The 23,006-nt window shown below is 37.9% G+C and overlaps 1 protein-coding gene and 1 non-coding gene across 4 annotated transcripts in view; both read left to right on the top strand.

Moving 5' to 3' along the window:
* Positions 1-22,379, top strand: part of LOC142542842 (uncharacterized) — a 38,095-nt gene extending 15,716 nt beyond the window's left edge. Inside the window, exons 1-8 of one of the 3 annotated variants that reach the window (XM_075649690.1) lie at positions 19,218-19,279; positions 19,372-19,692; positions 19,769-19,982; positions 20,683-20,749; positions 20,909-21,016; positions 21,100-21,363; positions 21,758-21,874; positions 21,964-22,379. In XM_075649690.1, the coding sequence (XP_075505805.1) occupies positions 21,014-21,016; positions 21,100-21,363; positions 21,758-21,874; positions 21,964-22,152 (573 nt within the window). In that variant the 5' untranslated portion in view covers positions 19,218-19,279; positions 19,372-19,692; positions 19,769-19,982; positions 20,683-20,749; positions 20,909-21,013 and the 3' untranslated portion in view covers positions 22,153-22,379. Of the gene's footprint in view, positions 1-12,815; positions 13,018-19,217; positions 19,280-19,371; positions 19,693-19,768; positions 19,983-20,682; positions 20,750-20,908; positions 21,017-21,099; positions 21,364-21,757; positions 21,875-21,963 lie in introns of those variants that run through there. The other 2 variants (XM_075649700.1, XR_012819593.1) reach the window with 2 other exon arrangements.
* Positions 4,736-4,842, top strand: LOC142521246 (small nucleolar RNA R71). Its single transcript, XR_012814110.1, has one exon. It is a non-coding gene; the product is annotated as a small nucleolar RNA R71 (small nucleolar RNA).
* Positions 22,380-23,006: the final 627 nt, after the last annotated feature.

The raw sequence follows: 23,006 nt of genomic DNA, 5'->3' as shown, positions 1-23,006 counted from the left end.
AAATATAATCAAAATCAAAATAAGGAGTAGAAGTAGTTCTCAATTTATAGTCTAGAGCTCGACTCTTCACCCATGTCCTCAATGACTGTCATGGAGCCGAGTGACTTCAATTTGTGGCTCAATTGTGCCACCGATATAGTGCTTCAATCTTTGAGCGTTCACATTAATGTCCCGTCCTTGCCATCATGCAACACCACTGCACCCGATGGGAACACCTTGGCTATAGTGAATGGTCCTGACCACCTTGACTTTAGCTTGCCCGGAAAGAGTCGTAAGCGAGAATTGTATACCAACACCACTTCACCCACTTTGAATTCCCTTCTTATAATGTGTTTGTCATGGGCTCGTTTGGTGCGTTCCTTGTAAGATAGTGCAAGATCATAAGCTCTTCCCCGAAACTCATCTAACTGATTCAACTGCAGCAATCGTTTTTCACCTGCAAGAGCAAAATCAAAGTTTAGTGCTTTGGTCGCCCAATAAGCTCTATGCTCTAATTCGACTGGTAGATGACATGCTTTACCAAAAAGCAACCTATAGGTGTTTTAAAAGCAGTACGATACGCCCACAAAGCATCATCTAACCGAATGGACCAGTCCTTCCTATTCACATTAACCGTCTTCTCTAAAATCCTCTTAATTTCTCGATTGGATACTTCAACTTGTCCACTAGTTTGGGGATGGTATGGAGTGGAAACCTTGTGGGTGACACCATATTTGCCCAACAGTTTATCAAAAATTTTGTTGCAAAAATGGGTGCCACCATCACTTATGATTGCACTTGGTGCACCAAATCGATTAAAAATATGTTTCTTCAAAAATTTTAACACCACTTGTGCATCATTAGTGGCACAAGCCTCTGCCTCCACCCATTTAGATACATACTCCACTGCCACCAGAATAAATTTCTTTGCAAAAGACGCAGGAAAAGGACCCATAAAATCAATCCCCCACACATCAAATATTTCACACTCAATAATGTTATTCAAAGGCATCTCATGACGGTTGGAAATATTACCTGTGCGTTGGCATCTATCACAATTGAGAACATACAAACGAGCATCCTTAAAAAGAGTTGGCCAATAGAAGCCACATTCAAGTACCTTAGATGCCGTCCGTATGGGTCCAAAGTGACCACCTACCTCACGGTCATGACAATGGTTCAGAATTTGATTGGTTTCCTCCTCCGCCACACATCTTCTTATCATGGAGTCTGCACAAATCTTAAACAAGAACGGTTCCTCCCAAAAATAATATTTCACGTCTGAAAAGAATTTCTTTCTTTGGTGAACAATAAATTAGGTGGAGGTGTGCCAGTGACAAGAAAATTTGCAAAATCGGCATACCAAGGGTACACATTTACCTCAAGCAATTGTTCATCAGGAAACCAGTCATCAATATCATCGTCACTGCCCTTAATTCTAACATGCTCAAGCCTAGACAGGTGGTCAGCAACTACATTTTCCACACCCTTTTTATCTCGAATTTCGAGATCAAATTCTTGCAATAATAAAATCCACCTAATTAACCTAGGTTTCGCATCTTTCTTAGCAAGCAAGTATTTTAGGATAGAATGATCTGTATACACAGTTGCTTTAGACAGAACAAGGTATGAATGAAATTTGTCGAAAGCAAATACTATAGCAAGCAATTCCTTTTCAGTAGTAGTGTAATTCAATTGAGCATCATTTAAAGTCTTACTTGCATAGTAGATGGTATGAAATACCTTGTTCTTCCTTTGACCCAGCACCGCACCAACAGCTGTATCACTAGCATCGCACATCACCTCAAACGGTAGCTCCCAATCAGGGACAGTCAGAACAGGTGCTGTCACCAAGCTTTCCTTGAGTATCTCGAATGCATGCAGACAAGTAGAATCAAAATTAAATTCAACATCTTTCATCAACAAAGAGGATAAAGGTTTAGCAATTTTGGAAAAATCTTTAATGAAACGCCTATAAAAACCAGCATGCCCTTGGAAACTTCTAACTCCTTTTATTGATGAAGGTGGGGGTAAGTTTTTGATTACTTCCACCTTGGCTTTGTCAACCTCAATTCCATTCTCCGATACCTTGTGTCCTAACACAATCCCCCCTTGAACCATAAAATGACACTTCTCCCAATTCAACACCAAATTGCTCTCCTCACATCTAACTAACACCAAGTTCAAATTCTCTAAACATTCATTAAATGAGGAGCCGAAAATAGAGAAGTCATCCATAAAGATTTCAAGGAAATTTTCAGTCATGTCATGAAAGATAGCGGTCATGCATCTTTGAAATGTTGCAGGTGCATTGCATAAACCAAAGGGCATACGCCTAAACGCAAAAGTACCATAAGGGCAAGTGAAAGTAGTTTTCTCTTGGTCCTCAGGTGCAATTGTGATTTGATTGTATCCCGAATATCCATCTAAAAAGCAATAAAATTCATGACCTGCTAATCGTTCAATCATTTGATCGATAAATGGCAACGGAAAGTGATCTTTACGGGTTGCATCATTAATTGTCCTATAATCTATGCATACACGCCAACCCGTAATAGTTCTAGTGGGAATCAACTCATTTTTTTCATTAGCAATAACAGTAATCCCACCCTTTTTAGGCACACATTGTACAGGACTTACCCACGCACTATCAGAGATAGGATAGATAACACCTGCATCCAGAAGTTTAATTGTTTCAGCTTTTACAACCTCTTGCATCTTTGGATTGAGTCTCCTTTGTGGTTGTGCTAGAGGTGAGTATTTATCTTCCATCAGAATTTTGTGCATGCAGATCGAAGGACTTATCCCTTTTATGTCCGAAACCTTCCAAGCGAACGCTCCTTTATGCTCCTTGAGGACTCCCAAGAGCTTACTCTCCATATCATCTGTCAAAGAAGAGGAAATAATAACAGGCAATTTATTATTTTCTCCTAGATATACGTACTTGAGATGTGGAGGTAATGGTTTGAGCTCCAAAGTAGGTGGCTCCTCTAGGCTTGACTTTTGAGGCATTAAATATTTTCTGTCTCCCAATTCCTCTAGTCTAAGCCTCACTTGCTTTCTCCAAGGTGGAATGGCATTCAAATGAGCTACCATCTCCATCTTTTCCTCGTCTAGCTCGTCCTTCTGCTTTTCAAGAGTGAGAATGGCCTCCAATGGTTCTTTCAATCCATCCTGCACAAAATCACAAACAAGCGAATCCAAGACATCAATACGAAAGCAACTATCATTGTGCATTGTGTGCTTGAGAGTATTGAAAACATCAAAAATAATTTCTTCTTCTCCAACTCTCAGTCTCAATTTCCCCTCCTCAACATCAATCAGTGCTTTCCCTGTAGCCAGAAACGGTCTCCCTAGGATTAAAGGCATCTCTAAATCTTCCTCCATGTCAAGTACCACAAAGTCTGCAGGAAAAATAAACTTATCCACTTTCACAGAACATCTTCGATAATCCCACGTGGATACTTGACAGATCTGTCAGCCAGCTGCAACGACATCCTAGTTGGCTTGGGTTCACCTAATCCCAGTCTCCTAAACACAGAAAAAGGCATCAGACTAATGCTCGCACCAAGATCACATAGAGCTTTATGAAAATTAATGTCACCAATAATGCAAGGTATCGAGAAACTCCCTGGATCTTTTTGCTTCGGAGGCATCTTGTTTTGAACTAAACGGAGCAATTTTCGGTCAAATTCACCGTCATATGATCTTCTAGCTTCCGCTTATTTGCTAAGATATCTTTCAAGAATTTTGCATAACTTGGCATATTCAATAAAGCATCAGCAAAAGGAATGTTAATATGCAATTTTTTAAATATCTCAAGAAATTTACCAAATTGTGCATCTAATTTAGCTTTCTTCATTGCTGCAGAAAAAGGTGGAGGGATAACAATTTTATTATGTGCAATAGGTGTAGATGTAGAGTTAGAAGACTTACCTCCTCGATTTTTCACCTCATCCTCACCGTGCTTGGTCTTTTCCTCATTAGACCCGAGTGTTTTTCCACTACGCAATTCCACCGCCTTCACATGTTCTCTTGGGTTAGTTTCCGTGTTGCTTGGTAAAGTTCCTTGCTCCATATTAGCAATCAGCTTAGCCAATTGTCCAATTTGATTCTCTAACCCCTTTATGGATGCATCTTGGTTCTGAAATCTCGTCTCTGTTGCAGAAACAAATTTAGTCATCATTTGCTCTAAATTGAACTTCTCCTCCCGAGACGGTTCTGGCTTGAATCCTTGGTGCATCACATATGGTGGACCTCTTTGTTGGCGATGTTTGTTGTTTTGACCTCCCCATGAAAATTTTGGGTGATTCCTCCATCCCGGATTATATGTGTTCGAGTAAGGGTCATTTCTAGGACGGTTCTGGAATCCCACTTGTTTTACCGGTGCTCCCTCAGGCACATAGAATGGATTGCCATCTTGGCAATCCTTCACATCATGCTCACCCCCACACTTATCACAGAAAATTTCTTGCAGACGCATAGCCGACCCACTCATGCTCATCCCATCAATCTTTCTATTCAAAGCCTCTAATGTGCTGAAACCGCCGACAAATCATTAACTTGATTAACTCCAGCACCTCGTCTTTGCCTATCAGACTGAGGATGATAGCTACTAGCAGCCATCTCCTCCAATAACTCATATCCTTCCTCCGCCGTCTTTCTCAGTAAGTTACCACAGGCAGCACCATCTATCATAGTACGGTTAGGAGTAAGCAGACCGTAGTAGAAAATTTGAAAAATTAACCCAAGAGGCAGCTCATGGTGTGGACATCTCCTCAACAAGTCCTTGTAGCGCTCCCATGCCTCGTAAAGTGACTCTTGCTCATATTGAGCAAAATTAGTAATGTCGGCTCTGAGCTTCATAGTCTTCGACGGAGGAAAGTACTTGATCAGGAACGCCTTTGCCATATTTTCCCATGTAGTAATAGACCCTATAGGCAAACAGTTTAACCACAACTTAGCTTTATCTCTCAGTGAAAATGGAAATAAACGCAAACGAACAGCGTCATCAGACACGCCATTAAACTTAAAAGTATCACAAATTTCAAGAAAGTCAGCTATATGAGAATTAGGGTCGTCAAGTGCACTTCCCCCAAATTGGACAGTGTTCTGAATCATCTGAATGATAGCTGGCTTGATCTCAAACTTATTAGCTCGGATGACTGGTCTTACGATACTTGGACGTGCTCCATCAAGAGACAGCTGTGCATAATCCAACATCGGTATACGCCTTGGCTCCTCTCTTTGTTGATCGCCTTCCATTCTTTCCTTCGCTCTTTGCTGTTGTAGTCGACGTCTAGTTGTGCGTTCGATCTCGGGGTCAAAAGGCTCAAGCTTAAACTCGAGTGTTCTTCGCATGCACCACAAGAAAAATCTGCAACACAATGAGAGTATCAAATAACAATAAAATAAATGATACTAAAGAATTTAAATGAAAAATAAAAAATTGTGAATCTACAGTCCCCGGCAACGGCGCCAAAAACTTGATCGAGCAAAACTTGCACAGTGAATAATCCCAAAATTTATTTTATAAATGAAAGCTCGATTTAAATATCGCAAGTGCACGATAGTCAAGTTATAATAACGTATGTGAATACGAGTATCGTTCCACAAGGACTGCGTTACACTATTTTTTTATTTTCAAGTAAAATTTCTTTAGCAACGATAAATTGAGTTGATGATTAAACTAATGTAAAGTAAACAATTAAAATAATTAAATTGCAAAGAAAACGTGTTCAAGAACGCAATGATTAATTTGGATTAAATCAAATGAGAAATGAATTTGTTGGAAATTATCAGTTCACCTACCACTCGTGTTTAAATAATTACACTCGACTTTTACTCGTGCGTTCGACGGAATTCCCTAGACGAATTAATATACTCTGTCGAGCTATATTAATACTAATAAAAAACATGCAGTACTCAAGTGTCCTCAAATATTTAACAGTTCAAGATTGCATTACATTCTATGGAATCCACTAGCTTTCATTCGGGTGAACTATCACTACCGACACGTACCCAATTCCGTATATCTACTAAAATTGTAAATCCGTGGTTTATACTATTTGATCCTATTGTTAACTATTCTATCGAACTCATCAACAACATGAAATAATCAAAGGAAGTTAGCTAGGCTTCGATTGAAACACGAAAGAACAATAGCATAAACAATTCACTAATGAAAACGTCGAGAAATAATGTTAAACACCGAGTACGGGGTAGGATCCCCTCAAATCCCAACAAATCTAGAGTTTAGCTACTGAAATTCATGATAAAAACCAACAATCAATGTAAGAAATAAAATACTGAATAATGAAAATACTAAAGATGACGATGGATGACGGCCACGACGCGTGGAAATCTCGAGGTCTTCGAAATCTCCTTTGCTCCTAGCCTCCTCTCCAAGAAAAATGATGAAAAGTCTGATAAAAGATGAAAAACGGCTGCTGTTCTCGTGTGTTAGGTTATGGTGTAGGATAGAGTCCCTAGAAATTTGGAAACAAATCTTTCTCAATCTCGCTTCTCGCTAGGGCGGTATATTTTGACCGTGCTAGCGAGAGGTCCTCGAATAAGCTTCCTCGAGCATGTCCCTGGTTTCGCTGGGGCGGTCACTTTTGACCGCCCTAGCGAGACACTTGCGCAAAATAATCCTCGGCCAGACCACAATGCTCGCTGGGGCGGTCACTTTTGACCGCCCTAGCGAATCCTCTTCGACATTATGCCAAAGTTTCTCCCACTCTTTGGTTCAATTCCTACAAAATCACCACAAAATACACGAGGTCAGTCAAATGCTAAATAATGCTAAAAAGATGCAAAATTAAACTAAACAAACTAATATGATGCATGAATGCGACTCAAAACCAACAATAAAAACACGTAAAAACGAGTCCTATCATAGATCGTCTTACAAAATCAGCGCACTTCTTGCCTATAAAGACGACTTTCACCATGATTCAGTATGCAGAGTTGTATATCCGAGAGATAGCCCGACTTCATGGTATCTCAGTTTCTATCGTATCTGACAGAGATCCCAGATTCACTTCCTCATTTTGGAAGAGTTTGCATTCGATTATGGGTACGAAGTTGCTGTTTAGCACAGCTTTCCATCCGCAGACAGATGGGCAGTCAGAGCGAGTTATTCAGATTTTGGAGGATTTCTCTGGGAGTTGGGAGTCGAACTTGCCATTAGTAGAGTTCACCTACAACAACAGCTTCCATTCGTCTATAGGTATGGCACCATATGAAGCACTGTATGGCCGCAAGTATAGATCTCCTATTCATTGGGATGAATTAGGAGAGAGAGCAGAGTTGGGTCCGGGGATCATTCAGCAGGCTGCCGATTTAGTAGTCATGATCCGTGATAGGATGAGGACTGCTCAAAGTCGACAGAAGAGCTATGCAGATCAGAGGAGGAGAGATCTAGAGTTCGCCGTTGGTGGCCATGTCTTTGTGAAGGTAGCACCTATGAAGGGTGTGGGGCCTTTAGCTCCTAATCGTTATTACAATGCAATCTGATTAGGGTTAACTAATTACAGCGAAAAACGAGTTTAAAATTTCTTTACAATGAGCCCGAAATATTTCTTCTATAATTTAAATACTAAAAATAGTATTTAATCTCATATCATAAACATGCCCACACCAAGTCATAACCATTCATATACAAACAACTCATATTCTCGGGACATGCCTCGGTATATAGATACATATACATATATACTGGGAACAAGACAAAAACATAAAACCTCAGCCCAAGCTGTGGCTCCCTCCAGAAGTACCCTCTCCGGTCTCCTGATATCCTGGAGTACCTGCCATTGTCAACACACAAAGACAACAACAGCCCCCCTTGGGGGTGAGCAAAGCTCCGTATGGAAAAAACCAATCATATATACCACAGATATCTAAACAATGATATATGGTATGCAATGCATGTATGTCGTGGAGGTATTAGGGAATATGCCCATCCACTGAGCACATGTCAGAACCAATCGAATCGCTATCAAATCAATGCTCGAGCTGGCACACCGGCCAATATGGGATACTCGTATGATAGCGTCGGCAAAGCGCCATCAAATCTCAAATCTCATATCCAATCATATGGGGCCACAATTGTCTATGCTTTACGGGTCATATAATACCGGCATAGCGATTGTGTTCACAAACCCCGGAATCCAATCAAATCATATCAGGGTATCCAAGGATCATAGCTCAACGTGCATGTCATGTATCGATGTATGCATAAAATGATGTGTTTTAACAAAACATTTATTTTGTACATCGATATCTCAATCTCAATGTCATGTATGTCACTTCAATCAACAAATAAGGCATATAGACACATAAACTCATTCCAATCAATCAAATCAATCCGACATATATCATATAATACAGATACCTGTCGTATGTTACCCGGTCGCAACATACCTCAATTCTTCGTTTCCAGTTGATGTAGCCTGAAGATATTGATATTACACTTTATCTACATCAATAACATACTCATTCCAATCAATAACATACTCCAAAATCATTAATATGAGTTTCAAATATCATTTTAAACTTCAAAAATTCATATCAAATCAAATTCATATCATAATTCAATTCCGACTTCGAATACAAGTTTCTTGTCGGTTATTCTACTACATATCAGAAATTCAACTTCAAATACATGCTATTCCAGCACTTTGATTCGAGCTGCTGGAACTGAAGAAAATTACCTCAGTCAGAAGCCCTCGACGCGAAGATCACAAATATATAATTTGTTTCGCGTTTAGACAGCGTTTTGAAGTCGATTTGGACGGAAGAAATCGAAATCCTCTCAATTCTCTCGAGATTACCGAATAAGAAATGACAAAAGGAAGAAAAGAACTTAATCTTATCCTCCACCGCTTCGGCGCTCGGGCGGTAGAATTCTCGCGCCCGAGCGCGAGAGGTTCTGCCCCCGAGTTTCAAATGCACCGCGCTCGGCGGTCAAAAATTACCGATCGGGCGCGGCATGTTCTGTCCGAGAACACCCCTTATTCCACACTGGCGCTCGGGCGGTCATTTTCTACCGCCCGGGCGCTACATGTACTGTACCAAAAGTTGGTTTTTGTATTATATTGGCGTCCGGCCTCTCCAATCGAGCTCTTACAACGTCAATTTATATTCGATACTTATTTTCTCAATTTCATTATCATAATAACATCAAATGTCTAATCACATATCAAATTCCTGAATTATCGATAATCATATAGGATTTACGATAATACGATACACGGTCCTTACAAAGGGTGTCATGCGGTTCGGAAAGAAAGGGAAGCTCAGTTCGAGATTCATTGGACCATTTGAGATCCTCGACAAAGTTGGGACTCTAATTTATCGTGTGGCTCTTCCGCCGAATCTGGCCGGAGTACACAATGTGTTCCACGTCTCTATGCTGAGGAAGTATATGGCGAATCCTTCGCATGTCTTGAACTTTGAGCCGTTACAGCTTACTCCGAACCTATCTTATAAGGAGAGACCAGTGCAGATCTTAAACAGGCAGGAGAAGAAGCTTCGGAACAAGCTAGAAAAGCGGGTCAAAGTCAAATGGCTCAACCATTCAGAAGAGGAAGCTACGTGGGAGTCTGAGCCAGAGATGAGGGATCGTTACCCCGAGTTACTCGGTGAGTTTTAATTTCGAGGACGAAATTTCTTTTAAGGGGGGAGAGTTGTAGAACACGTAACCAGACTACGTATAAGTCATGCATAATTCTAGTATTTTAAATTAAAATGATTTTATTGCATGAATATTTAAATACTTTTCTTTAAAGTTAATTATTTTATGCAGTAGTTAAAATTTTTATCTTTTCAGTTAATTCAGTGAGGCCGGACTGGAGTTGGAGTTTTGAGATAGAATTTAAGATTAAGAAATCATTCCCAGAGTTTATTTTAGCTAGCTAATAAGTTGATTTAAGTTAAAAAGGAGGTTTAAAGAATTATTTAAGTAACTTGAGGTGAGCAGGAAATAAGTTCATTTAGGTTCCTTAATTGAGGTGTTAATTCACTAAATTATTTAAGGGATAGGTAAGGCTCTTAAGGTTTTAAAATCTATCAACTAGACAATATTTCCCCTCCATTAATTGTTGAATTTTCTGCCACCCTTAGATGAGTAATCAATTCCTTGCCAACTCAACCTTTGACCATTTCCTTGTTTTATATTAGTAGGATAATCCCTTCAATTTTTTTTCTAGCACCATTAAAATAATAAGCAACCTTATCCTATCCTTGTTTAATATGTAGGAATCGGCCACACCTCACCCTTAAGCCCTCCAAAAATCATTTGATATCAAGCAATTCAAAATTCAAAAAGAGGGAGACTTGGTCATACCCTTTGTTTCCCTTTATTATTGGATCTCCCTCACTCTCCTAACCATTTCCACTCCCCCATCACCGAAATATTGAGAGAATTTCAGAGCATTTTCGTGGGTTTAGTGAGGAAAATCGAGAGCTCTTAAAGAAAAATAATCGAGTAGCAAGCAAGAAAAGAAAACGCTCCATCTCCTCCGCGCCGCGTCGTTGCGTTTCGTTCGTTTCTTTTCAAAACGAAAGAAGGCATGTATATGTTCTTCTTTGCTCTTCAATCAAGCCATATTAATATTTTGAAACATCATACTCATGATTTTTTTGAGGCAAAAACCGAAATATTAATGAACCATTTTCGAAAATGTAGTGCAGAATTTTGTTCTTCTTTCATGCTTCACGGTTTGCTGGTTTTTGTGAGTACAGGTGGATGGTTCGATTCCAGGCTCCCAAAGCTACATCTAGACATGTTCTAGGATGGATTAGGACCACATTGGTCCATTATTTCAGCCACTATGCTTGTTGGAAATCGAAATGACAGCAACTCTCCAAACATGTCCCAATTGCATTCGATTTTCTTGTTTGATGTCAAAGGGAAATGGATCTGATCTTGGCTGCCCTAAGGGCCTATAGCCATGGTTATAACACTTCCCTATCATGTCTAAGACGTGACCAAGTCACCCTTTTGAGGCTTGGTCCATGGTGAAATCGGTTTTCAAATCAAACAACAAGAACAGCCCCTTCGACCCTTTTAAATTCTGCATGTGTCCTCTCGGTTTTGGGTGTTGGTGTGGATCTTGGTTGGCTCTTTAGCCCTTAGCCATGGTTCATACCATACCCCATGATGTCTAGATCAAGCCATGGCCAACCATATGGCCATTGGTATGATGCATGATAGCAACAAAACAAAATTTCAGAAACATCACCGTACAGATTTTTGTGTTCTCGGTTGAAGCTTGGTGTTGTCCTAGGTGTTGGATTGGATTGTGGTTGGCCTAGGGCCCTTAGCCATGGTTCGAGCCACCCCTTAGGATGTTGGGAAGAGACTCTGGTCGGTGGTTCAAGCCTCAATGACCAATCGTCTCGCAAACGAAGGAATGCAAGCGCAAGTGCAGTTGCTGGAATTTTCTTGCAGCAACTTGGTGCTTCGGTTCGGAGGCTCGTTTGAGTTCTTGGTTGGCTTTTAGCCTATGGTCTTGGACTGGAAAGTGCCTCATCGAGTTAGGAAGGTCATGTTTTTGGCCGTTCGTGATTCGGATCATTTTTGAGGTCGTACGAGAAATTACGGTGCGATGTGCCAAATTAACTCTCGAAAGAGCGTTTCATGTTTTGGCCTCCATTCACCAAAATTTCGACTTGCATCATTTTAGGAGCATTATTTCATCATTTTAAGTGTATTTTAATCATGACTAAATGATGGTTTGGTGTTGGTTCGGGTTGGCACAGAGTCATGATTAAATAGTTGGGCGTAATTGTCTCGTTTTTGGATTCAATTACAAAGTTTGGTCAAGAAAATCATTTACATATTTTTCATGTTAAATTTAGGTCGCAGCGAGCATGGGAACGATCCAATCCATGTGGTAAAATAATATAGGATATTTCATTATGCCATTTAATTATATTATGTGCATATAAATATAAAATATTCATTTTTGAGATTTATGCGATATTGCTTGTTGCCATTTTACTATCATGGGAGCATTATATTATCCGGTCGCCAGTTACCGGTCAATTCAGTTATGTATTACCCAGTATAATTTGGCATTAGTCTGATCAGACTTTCATTACTTTACCCGGTCGCCAGTTACCGGTCATGGGAGCATTGTATTATCCGGTCGCCAATTACCGGTCAGTTGAGTTCAGTTCAGTGCAGGGGCCACTTGCATATACCATAATCTCAACAGAAAATTTTTACATGCTATTTCAGTATAGGGCTCCAAGGAGCAAACATTTTCACTATGATTTTCAGTTCAGTTATGCACGTATTATAATTTCTCATGACAAGTTATTTTCACATTATGCCTCATGACATGATATTTTATCCCATGCAAATTTTACTATATTATTTACTCGTTATTTACGATATATGCATGCTGAGTCTTTAGGCTCACTAGACTTGATTGTTGTAGGTACTGATGATGTCGGGGCCGAGGGCGGGGACCAGTGAGCTAGCTTGGGTCGGCAGTAGTGGAACCCTAGGACCTCATTTACAGCACTTGCCATTTTTATGCTCAAACAATTTTTATCAGTTGTTGGATACTTAAACTTGTTATTTTGGCGAGTAATGATTTCTTCCGCTGCTATTTTTAAACCTTTTACTTCATTTATCAATTTATTTTGTGAATGAGACATTTTAATTATTTTTAAAAGAAAATTTTAAAATTTTCCGCAAATTTTCAAACACGAATTTTCGGGTCATTATACGCTTTCTTCACTATCTAGGTTCATTTGACAATTCATTTAGCAAGAGAGGCTCGCTTGTGTGGGCATGCCCAATTCCGTTGGATGTATCCATTTGAAAGGTAATAGATATTAATTTATTTTTAGACCAATATTATGTTATACAAAGAATTTATATTTGCTACAAACACTAGTTTCATGTGAAATTTGTTTTGTTATTTAGATTTATGAAAACACTTAAAGAGTATGTGAAGAACCGAGCAAGTCCAGAGGGTTGCATAGCTGAGTGTTACCTTGCAGAAGAACGAATGTGATTTTGTAGTACTTATATAGAAAAAGCGGCGAGTATTGGTATCCGTTCTAATCGGAATCAGGATATGGAGAATGGATTAGTGGAAGGTCGCCCAATTTCTCAAGGAAAAGAAAAAATTTTAGAAGACCATGTGTTGGAAGCTGCACATCGATATGTGTTGTTCAATACTGCTGAAGTTGAGCCTTACTTACAGTGAGTATAGTTAATTACATATCATATTATCCTTTGTCTATTACATAATTCATATATTCTAATAATCACCCTTTAATGATTTTAAATAAGATGCACATTGAGGAGCTTAAACAACCAGATCGTCGTTTCTTAATTAATGAAACATTGTTACAGAAGCGACATATGGAAACATTTGCTCAATGGTTATCAAAACATGTTTGTGATAACTCATAAGACAGAATTCAATGGTTAGCACATGGTCCAAGAAAACATGTTATATCTTATATGGGTTATATTATAAATGGATATCGATTCCACACAGTTGATGTTGAAAGGTCGACACAAGATAGTGGTGTTTCGATTGAAGCAGATATTGTTTGTCAGTCTAGTGCGAATGATTATTCACATACTGTTGGAAGAGTATTATACTATGGAGTTATACGAGATATTGTTTTACTAGACTACTATTCTTTCAAAGTTCCCGTTTTTAGGTGTGATTGGGCAAATCATGAAACTGGAATCAAAATGGACGATGGTTTTACACTGGTCAACTTACACCAAGGTCTAAGAACTTTTGAAGGCGATCCTTTCATTTTAGCATCACAAGCAAAACAAGTATTCTATTCTAGAGACAATGACGAATCAAACTGGTATGTGTTGCTGAAAACGCCGCCTCGGGGTATGTATAACATGAATTTGCTTGAAGAGGAAGCCTATTGTGGGGACCCGGACGCTAATTCGATTCTTAATCAACTTTGGGACTAATTACACAATTATATTAAACAGGGTCAAAATTTTTTTTTTAAATACAAAGCGGAAACGTTATGTAAATCAATCTGAATTACATATTAAATATAAACATACAAGTCATGTATTGTCTACAATAATCCAACTAGGTTCAACTACATATCAGTGCTGACTCTTAATTTATTTCTGAGCCCGGATCTCCACGCTATCTAGTCCAGTCTCATTTTTTTCTTGACCCTGATCCTGTCCCACCTGTTGTCATTCACACATACAAACAAGACAACAGCCGGATAACTCCGTTGAGAATTACATTCCCAGTATAAATCATTTATACATGCAATCATATAAACAATATAAAAGCATATAACAGATACTCATAACATGTATCAAAATCAGAACATGAATCAAATATTCGTAGCATGTATCATAATCCGGAACATGAATTAATATCAACAATAACCCTTACTCTAAACTTGTACCATAATCAGGAACATAAATCAACATCAATCAATGAATCAATATCCGTAACTCTTAAACTCAGACTAGACTCAATCCTAGTCTAGGGATCCCGATTTCCAGACGTTGGCATTCCATATCAATCACCAGTAATAGAAGAAATTCCAATTATATCCACATTGATATGGTATCGATCACCAGTAATAGATGAAACTCCAATTCTATCCACATCGTTTGCCAATCGTCCAGTGCCTTATACGTGATGGACATTGGCACTTTCGCCAATTTACTATCTTGTGACATCGTGCAATGTGCCCGTGGCGATCCCGTCACTATCAGGTACTTCTGTCACAAGATCACTCGACTAATCCCTGCTTTCTATACATTCATAGAACAAGCATATCCAGTCAAATCAATGAACATAATAATAAGAAGTATGTGATTTAGGGAAACTCAAGTATATCATACTATACTCGAGTCGATCTCCCGGTACCACATTGACTTATACCTTTCTCTTCTCGGTCTGACGAAGACGAAGTCTCAAACTCAACTTTGCCATCTTCAGTGTCGAAGCTTTGGACTCACTGTCTGTCGATATCAATCTGGCAATAACAATATCGAATATACTGTATCAATGTATAACTCAATTCAATACCTAATCTGATCGATATCACGACACCATAATAAAATCTCAATCAATACTGAATCTAATCAATAGCAATTCACTGATGTTTCGACGGCATGATAATACAACCTCGATAACCCCGTCAATTTCAACATTACAGATATAATAATATGGCTCATAATCAATATCAGATAAAATCAAAACCAAATCGAATTCGGTTTCAACGGCATAACGATACCATATAAATATACCACGCAATATAAATCAAAAGATATCAATTCCAGTAACTCATACTCGATAACAATACAAATTTGATATCAAATCTCAACCAAATCGACTCCGAAAATCATAACAAATGCATACACAGTATGTTCTTCTATCTGACTTCAATTATATACTGAGTAGTATATCCAGGACACAATATATCAGTCAAATCACAATTCCCCCAATATCATAATCTCAAACGATATCAGAATTCAATAAAACTTACGTCCCGTTGTAGCTGTCGTCGCTAAGAACACGATACCGAAGTCGGATTACAATTCGAACGGACAGATTGCTCGCTAATTGAATTCTACGATTAAGACTTGAAAATCTCCCCAATCCTTCTCGATTTTCCTTTCCCTGTTCTGAAGGATTTGAAGACTCTTGTATGTATATATATATACACACGTTGCATGTAAGGGGCAAGTGGCACTTTTTCATTCTGCATGACTCGCGCATATGCGCGCCCAAGCCCCGCACATATGCGCCGAGAGTTCTGTCCGAATATTTATCAGCTCGCGCATATGCGCGTCCTCTATTCGCGCATATGCGCGAGACCTACTGTCTCGGCATTCTACCACTCGCGCATATGCGCGACTTCACCCCGCGCATGTGCGCCCAACTCTCTGCCTACCTCGCGCATGTGCGCGGCTCACGTCGCGCATGTGCGCGCAATGTTCTGTTATAGCTCCTCGACTACTGGACACCTCGCGCATATGCGCGCCCTCACGCCGCGCATATGCGCGGGGTCTTCTGCCCTTTCCGCGTATGTGTGCACACTAGGTCGCGCATGTGCGCGAATGGCACCTCCATCGCACATACTTCGCGTCTTTCCCGATCTAATCATTTCCGTCTATATTTACCTTAATTAATCCATAAATCATTTCAGATTAATCTCAGATTACAGTAAATAAAATCCCGGGCATTACATTTCTCCCCCCTAAGATTCGATTTCGTCCCCGAAATCACAGGCAATCAAATCAGATAAAGAAGGAAATGTAAAATAGAATCAGTAATAACTCCTTTCAGTGTAATAACTCTGAACATTGCTACCTCCTATAAGACTCAGTCTTCCAGGTAGCCTCTTCGATGCCCTGATGATTGTACTGTACTTCCAACAACGAAATATTCTTCATTCTGGATTATTCTTCTTTCCTGAATCTCTAATTCCAATCCGGAATATTAATGCAAGAAGTATAATCTCATAATACAACTTGAAGTAATTCTCATAGAATCGATCTCAGAACATTGGCTATACTACATCCGTATATACCAATTACCGACTCATAAAAAATCAATATTATCCTCTATTATCAAATCCGGTACTCCCAGTCAAGGTTACATTCAATTTTCCAGTTTTAAATATCAACAGTCATCATCCGACGTTTACATATTCAAGCTATTTATTTTGAGCTGTCTTCATTTTCCTCTGAATCAGTTTCAATTTCTTTTTCATATCTCTGATTCCATCCGATCCAATCTTAGATATCTCGCATATATTATTCCTATACGAAGGAAATTTGCAGTCCTCACTGTACACTGCCTCGACTGATGCTATTTCAATACTCATCTGATAGCTATTGTCTTACAATCATTCACAAAGTGACAACACATCGCCTCAACTAGTGCTAAAATCCAGCAATACAGTTCCTGGATATCCTCCAGTTCCAGGATTGTTGCTCCAACTATCCGTCGATCTATAGACGATAAGGGAAAGAGTTTATTGTATACTCTGCAAAAAGTACAAAATCAAATGAAAATCACAGTCTGATATAATCAACTTTGGCATTCAGTACAATCTATCCTCTTTTCTGACATAAATCTCCTTCGACTGGTCATATCCGTAAGTTTTTTCATGTACAAATAATATAAGCAAATTCACGCAATCTATTAATAACAATCACATCGCATTACAATCTTGAAAAGATTTCGGTGGTTTCATTACGAAATCTATAGAAATGTACTCCCATTTCTATTCAAGAATCGATAATCGATATAACCAATATCCGGTTTTCCCCTTTTCTGCTACCAGAAAGAATATTGAATCAACTACTGTGCGCTTCTGACCATATCTGTCATTTCAGATTCGAAATATTCGGCACAAACAAGTCGATTATTCACATATAATACAGTATTACCTACCTGATATTCTGATTGACACCCTGTTCTGAATAGTCTGATCAAACTTCTAAACTGCTGTAATTTTCAAAATCAGCTCTGATTCGGCTGAAACTGTATATAATCTCAACGGTTCCCAATAATCTGTATCACATCCTCGACGTTGTTTAAATCAACTGCTATATCATTTTCGAATAAAATGTCCCACAAACAATATAATCTGTCTTCAATACTGTTTTAGAACAATAACAATTCTCAAGCAATTTCACAACAACAGCCACATATACAATAATCTGTTAAACTCAGGCAAGAAAATAAAGAAGTTTCTGACATCGGTATCATTCTCAGCCACTGATCACTGCCTCGGCTGTGCTAATATCAATCGGTATACCATATTCGGATATCACATACTCGGAATACAATCTGTTTCAGTCAAGATTCATATCTGAACAATTTCTTATACAACAATTTCAGTTCTCAGATCCTTCAATACAAGATATTCGATTTATTCAGTCATATGCCACGATTATATCACAAAATATCATAGATAAACGGCATAAAATCATCAGAATACCTCTGAATACCGGATTCATCAACCCATAATCAGAACTGAAGTATTTTACAGAGAAACACACAATCAGATGTAACTTTCGGTCAGTAAATCCTCTAACTGATATTTCAATTCCTTCAAATCAATCAGTATCATTTTGTACGGACTTCTAAAATAAAACCATTACCTGGTATAAAATCAAGGCGGAAATCACTCTCCCTAATATAAGGCAAATCCGGAATTTCATCTAGAAAGACTTTAGCATTTCTCCTGCTACTGACAAATCAGCTCATGGTATATTCATTTTCAGTAATCAACTGAATGCATAAGGAATAACTACATTCCTTTCGATAATCATCGAATCATAATTAATACGGAAATCAAAGGAATTCAAAATCGAAAATCCTTACCGTACATTATTCATTCTTCGGCCATTTCAAGTCCGAATCTTACCATCTCCTGGTAAGAATCTACAATAGTTCTGTTCTTGTCAATACATCAATATCAATAATGCAGTCAAACTCAGACAACACAAGTACAACACAGTATAATTCAATCTTATTCTCACTTCACTGCAGTATACGATATTTACAGAATTCATTGATATCAATCTTTCCCCCAAAAGATAAAGAAATAAATAATACAGTACATACAGACCCAACAGAATAAAGCATATGTCAATGCAATTCATACAGAATCATGTATAAGATGTACGAGAATCTACCTCGCGCATGTGCGCGGCTCACGTCGCGCATGTGCGCGCAATGTTTTGTTATAGATCCTTGGCTACTGGACACCTCGCGCATATGCACGCCCTCACGCCGCGCATATGCGCGGGGTCTTCTGTCCGTTCCGCGCATGTGTGCGCACTAGGTCGCGCATGTGCGTGAATGGCACCTCTCTCGCACATACTTCACGTCTTTCCCGGTCTAATCCATTCCGTCTATATTTACCTTAATTAATCCATAAATCATTTCAGATTAATCTAAGATTACAGTAAATAAAATCCCGGGCATTACACCTATACATCATCAACACCTCTTGATGTGTCCACACTTGAGATTAACATTACTGAGAAAGAACCGTATGCGAGAAATGAGTGTGAGGGAATTGACGTGACTGATCCGTGATTGAAATTTTCGGTTCTAGATTTTATAGTTAATTTACGAGGTTCCATTACACTTTATTTAATGTTGCAATATATTTGTCTGTTTTCTTTTTATTTTTTGCGAAATATCATGTTACATTATGTGTTTGATTGTTTCTTCTTATATAGCAATAAAAAATGAGCAGATTGGGTCAAAAACGCAGCAAGGTATCTGTAGATGAAGTTCTGGTGATATTTTATTATTTTGTTAATTTATTATTATTTTAATTTTAATAAAGTCTCAATTTTACATGATAATATGTCTTTGTGATATTTTGTAGGAAAATATAGCTAATAAGCTATCGAGAGGGGACTCCAACACTCCACCTAATTCATCAGAATATTTGCGTGATAAAAAGCTAATTGATGACACCAAAACTAATAAGAAAAAAGGACGAGGTTCATCAAAGTTTAATTTGGTTAGTGGCCAACAACAGCCCAAAGATCTGGAATGTAATGAGTTTGGACAGGCAATTGGAGATAATTCGGTCAAGTACGCCTCTTTTCTAGGTTGCATGGTAAAAGAATTTGTGCCATATACTTTGGATCGATGGAATGACTTAAACGAGGAAATGAAGAATAAGATGTGGCGTTGTCGTCAGGTAATGCTTATCACTATTTTTGTATTCCTATTTTATAACAAAATATAGAAATATTTTAATGCTTCTTAATGTGTAGTTGAACTATAAAGTTGAGGAGTGAGAGAAACATTCAATCTTTCAAAAAGTTAGGTAAATTGTAGCGTGATAGAAAATCCAAACTCCAAATACTTATACGAGAAGTTCATGATGGTCGAGTGGCTTCACGAGATCTTTGTCTTTTGAAGCCCGAATTTATGGATCAAAACCAATGGGACTTGTTTGTAAAGAAGACACTCTCACCAGCATTTCAAGTAAGTATCAATTCATTGTTATGGATTTCTTCACTTTTTGATACATGCATATAATTGTTATTATTTTTGGGCTTAAATTTAGTAATATATACAATTGGTTGATCAAGTAATTCACTTAATATGATTTGTTGTATTAAGTTATATATGGTGATTTATATGTAGTTATATATTGATGATCATATAAACACTCTGGATGCTGCATGCATTTGAGTTTTGTAAGCAAAGTGTGATTTGTGGTTACTGTGTGGTTACTGCATGGTTGGTGTATGAACAGTTTACTAGAGGAAAGGATTTTGGATGATTTTTAGCTTTTGTGTGGCTGTCAGTAATTGACCCTTCACAGTGAGGGACTTCGACTGTTAGAAAGAGTAGAGGGAAAAAGTGATTATGCATAAAGATGTGATCAGAAAAATACTAAAATAACATACTTGCAAAAAACATTCCAGCATACTAAAATAACATACTTGCAAAAAACATTCCAGCATACTGGTTCATGCATAAAGATGTGATCAGCAAAAAACATTCCAGCATACCAATTCAATATATCAAAATAAACAAAAAAATGCAACCTAGATACCAATAGGCTTAAACTGAACCTTATCTGCAGAGCCCGTGTGCCAAGTATTCTAGCTCTTTAATATTTAGCAATCATGTGACTAATCAATTATATATGAATATGTTATATGTTTTTTAATTTCAGGAAAAGAGTGAAAAATTTAAGGCAATGAGGGAAAAGAAAAGACACAACCACACAATGAGCAGGAGAGGTTATGCTCATTTAGGTCACATTATGATAATTATTATTATTTGAAAAAACTTATGAAAAGTTCTTTTCAAAGATTTCTTATTTTTAATTGTAATGATACATTTTTTGAATTGTGTTCCTAATGAATTTTTCATATTTTTCTATATGCCTCATATTCTAGGAGCAAACAAGTTCTGCTGATATACCAATTACAAGAACAAAAGTATGGGTGGAAGGCCATAAGAAGAAAAATGGACAACCTAGTGGTGAAGCTGTTGGAGAAAAAATGGTAGTAAAATTATTTCTATCAGAAAAAAACTAGTCAACTTAAATTCATTATTTTCTCAAAAATTATTTGTTTGTAATTTGCAGAAAGAAATAGAAGAATGTGCACCTGAATCTCAAAACACTACTAACATTGATGAGGATGCAATTAGCCTTGTATTTGGGAAGGAAATTCGAGGTATAGTGCGAGGAATGAGCTTTGGAGTTACACCTTCAAAAGTTGGAGCATCTTTGCAACAAAATGGAACTATTAAACAACTTCAAAGTATGATGCACAGCCTTCAACAAGAAGTGCAACAAATGAGGTCCATTGTTTTCCAAAATATGAGACAAAAAAATGAGCAAGAACAGGTTAGTAATTAAACGAAATTAGATAAAATAATTTGTATTGATGCTATTGAGAATTCTTGTTTAGTGAACTATGATTTTGTCTTGATCACTTTTTCGTTTATTGTTGAGTAGAAAAATGGTATAAGCGTCACTAGTTTGATTTAGTTTACTTTCTAGCTTTAATGCATTTTTATTTTGCACTTGAATTTTTATATTTAATTTGGTCATAATAATTTGTATATTGTCTTCCTTACTAAATAATTAAATTATATTTTAGATTGAAATTGTTGACATGCAATGTGCTTCTTCTGCACAGTAGATTTTATAGTGACCTCACAGTAGAAGTAATTTAATGAAGCTTCTTACATTGGAGATTTGTTGTTTGAGATATTTTTTGCTTTATCTCAATATGTAGGTTGGTAGTGGTGGCAGTATTGGGATTGGGAATGATATTGGTAGCGGTTGTGATATCAATCGTCCCAAAAAAAAAGGTAATGCTGATAATGTGAACCAACATCAAGCTGCATCTCGGGTAACTATCTTAAAAGTTTGTGTTATCTAAACCACATTTGTTATAAAATAGATATGGCATAATTAATACTTTGTATTGTTTATATGCAGTCAAATTTAAAGAATGTGAGTCATGGAGATATCCCTGAAAATACTAAATGTAAGTTGCTTCACTGGTGTGGTGATGGAGTTGTTGCTGAAGGTCGAATTGCATCCACAGATTCAACGGTAAAAGTGCATCATGTTCCTCTTGGTGGATCTTGTTGGAAAGTTTGGGTTGATAGAGTTCTTGTGGAGTAGGTAGACTTGATTCGACCGAATTCTGAAATGATATTTCTGGATGATGCTGTTGGAAGCACAGTAGCATGGTTTTCTAAATTTATCGTTTTGTATGACTGATACAGTTCCTATTGGTTCTAGAATTAGATACAATATTGCATCAAACCATCATATTACTGAGTATTTTGTTTACTTTATCAAGTTTTTTGTTTTATTGGATAAATGAGAATTGACATTATTTACTTTGTTTTTATGTTATCTTATTACATGCATTTATTCTGGTAATTGGTTGGATGTGGTGTGATAAATCTTTTGAGTTTCGATATTATTGTTTCAATTTTGGTTCATAATAATAAAAATAACGTTAATGTGTTGCACGTTGCTAATAAACCAAATCGATAGCACACTTTGTACAATGTTGAATATGTCAACTACAGCTTGCATTGCAACCTGGAAATAGATCACTACTTTTAATCGCACCATGCAACTAATAGATCACTTATCAACGGCATATTATGCACGCCTTGGATACCTTTAACTGCCGCGTGCAATGCACGCTGCCAATTGTTCAACATAACAACAGCATGCTTACACGACGTTGATAATCTTAACCATAGCGCGCGGTACCCGCTACCGAAAGATAACTATCAATAGCACACTCTGCACGCCGTGATTAGAGTAAACCGCAGCATGCATTGCACGCTGCCAATTGTTGAACATATCAACAGCATGTTTTGCACGTCGTTAATACTTTTAGCCATAGCACGCGGTGCACGCCGCCGAAAGATAACTATCAATAGCACACTCTGCACGCCGTTATTATAATAAACCGCGGTGTAAACCGCACGCTGCCAATAGTTTCAAACTTAAGACGG

Source organism: Primulina tabacum, chromosome 1 (genome assembly GCF_025594145.1).
Source record: "Primulina tabacum isolate GXHZ01 chromosome 1, ASM2559414v2, whole genome shotgun sequence".
Classification (NCBI taxonomy): Eukaryota; Viridiplantae; Streptophyta; class Magnoliopsida; order Lamiales; family Gesneriaceae; genus Primulina; species Primulina tabacum.
This window is presented reverse-complemented; position numbering and strand designations above follow the sequence as displayed.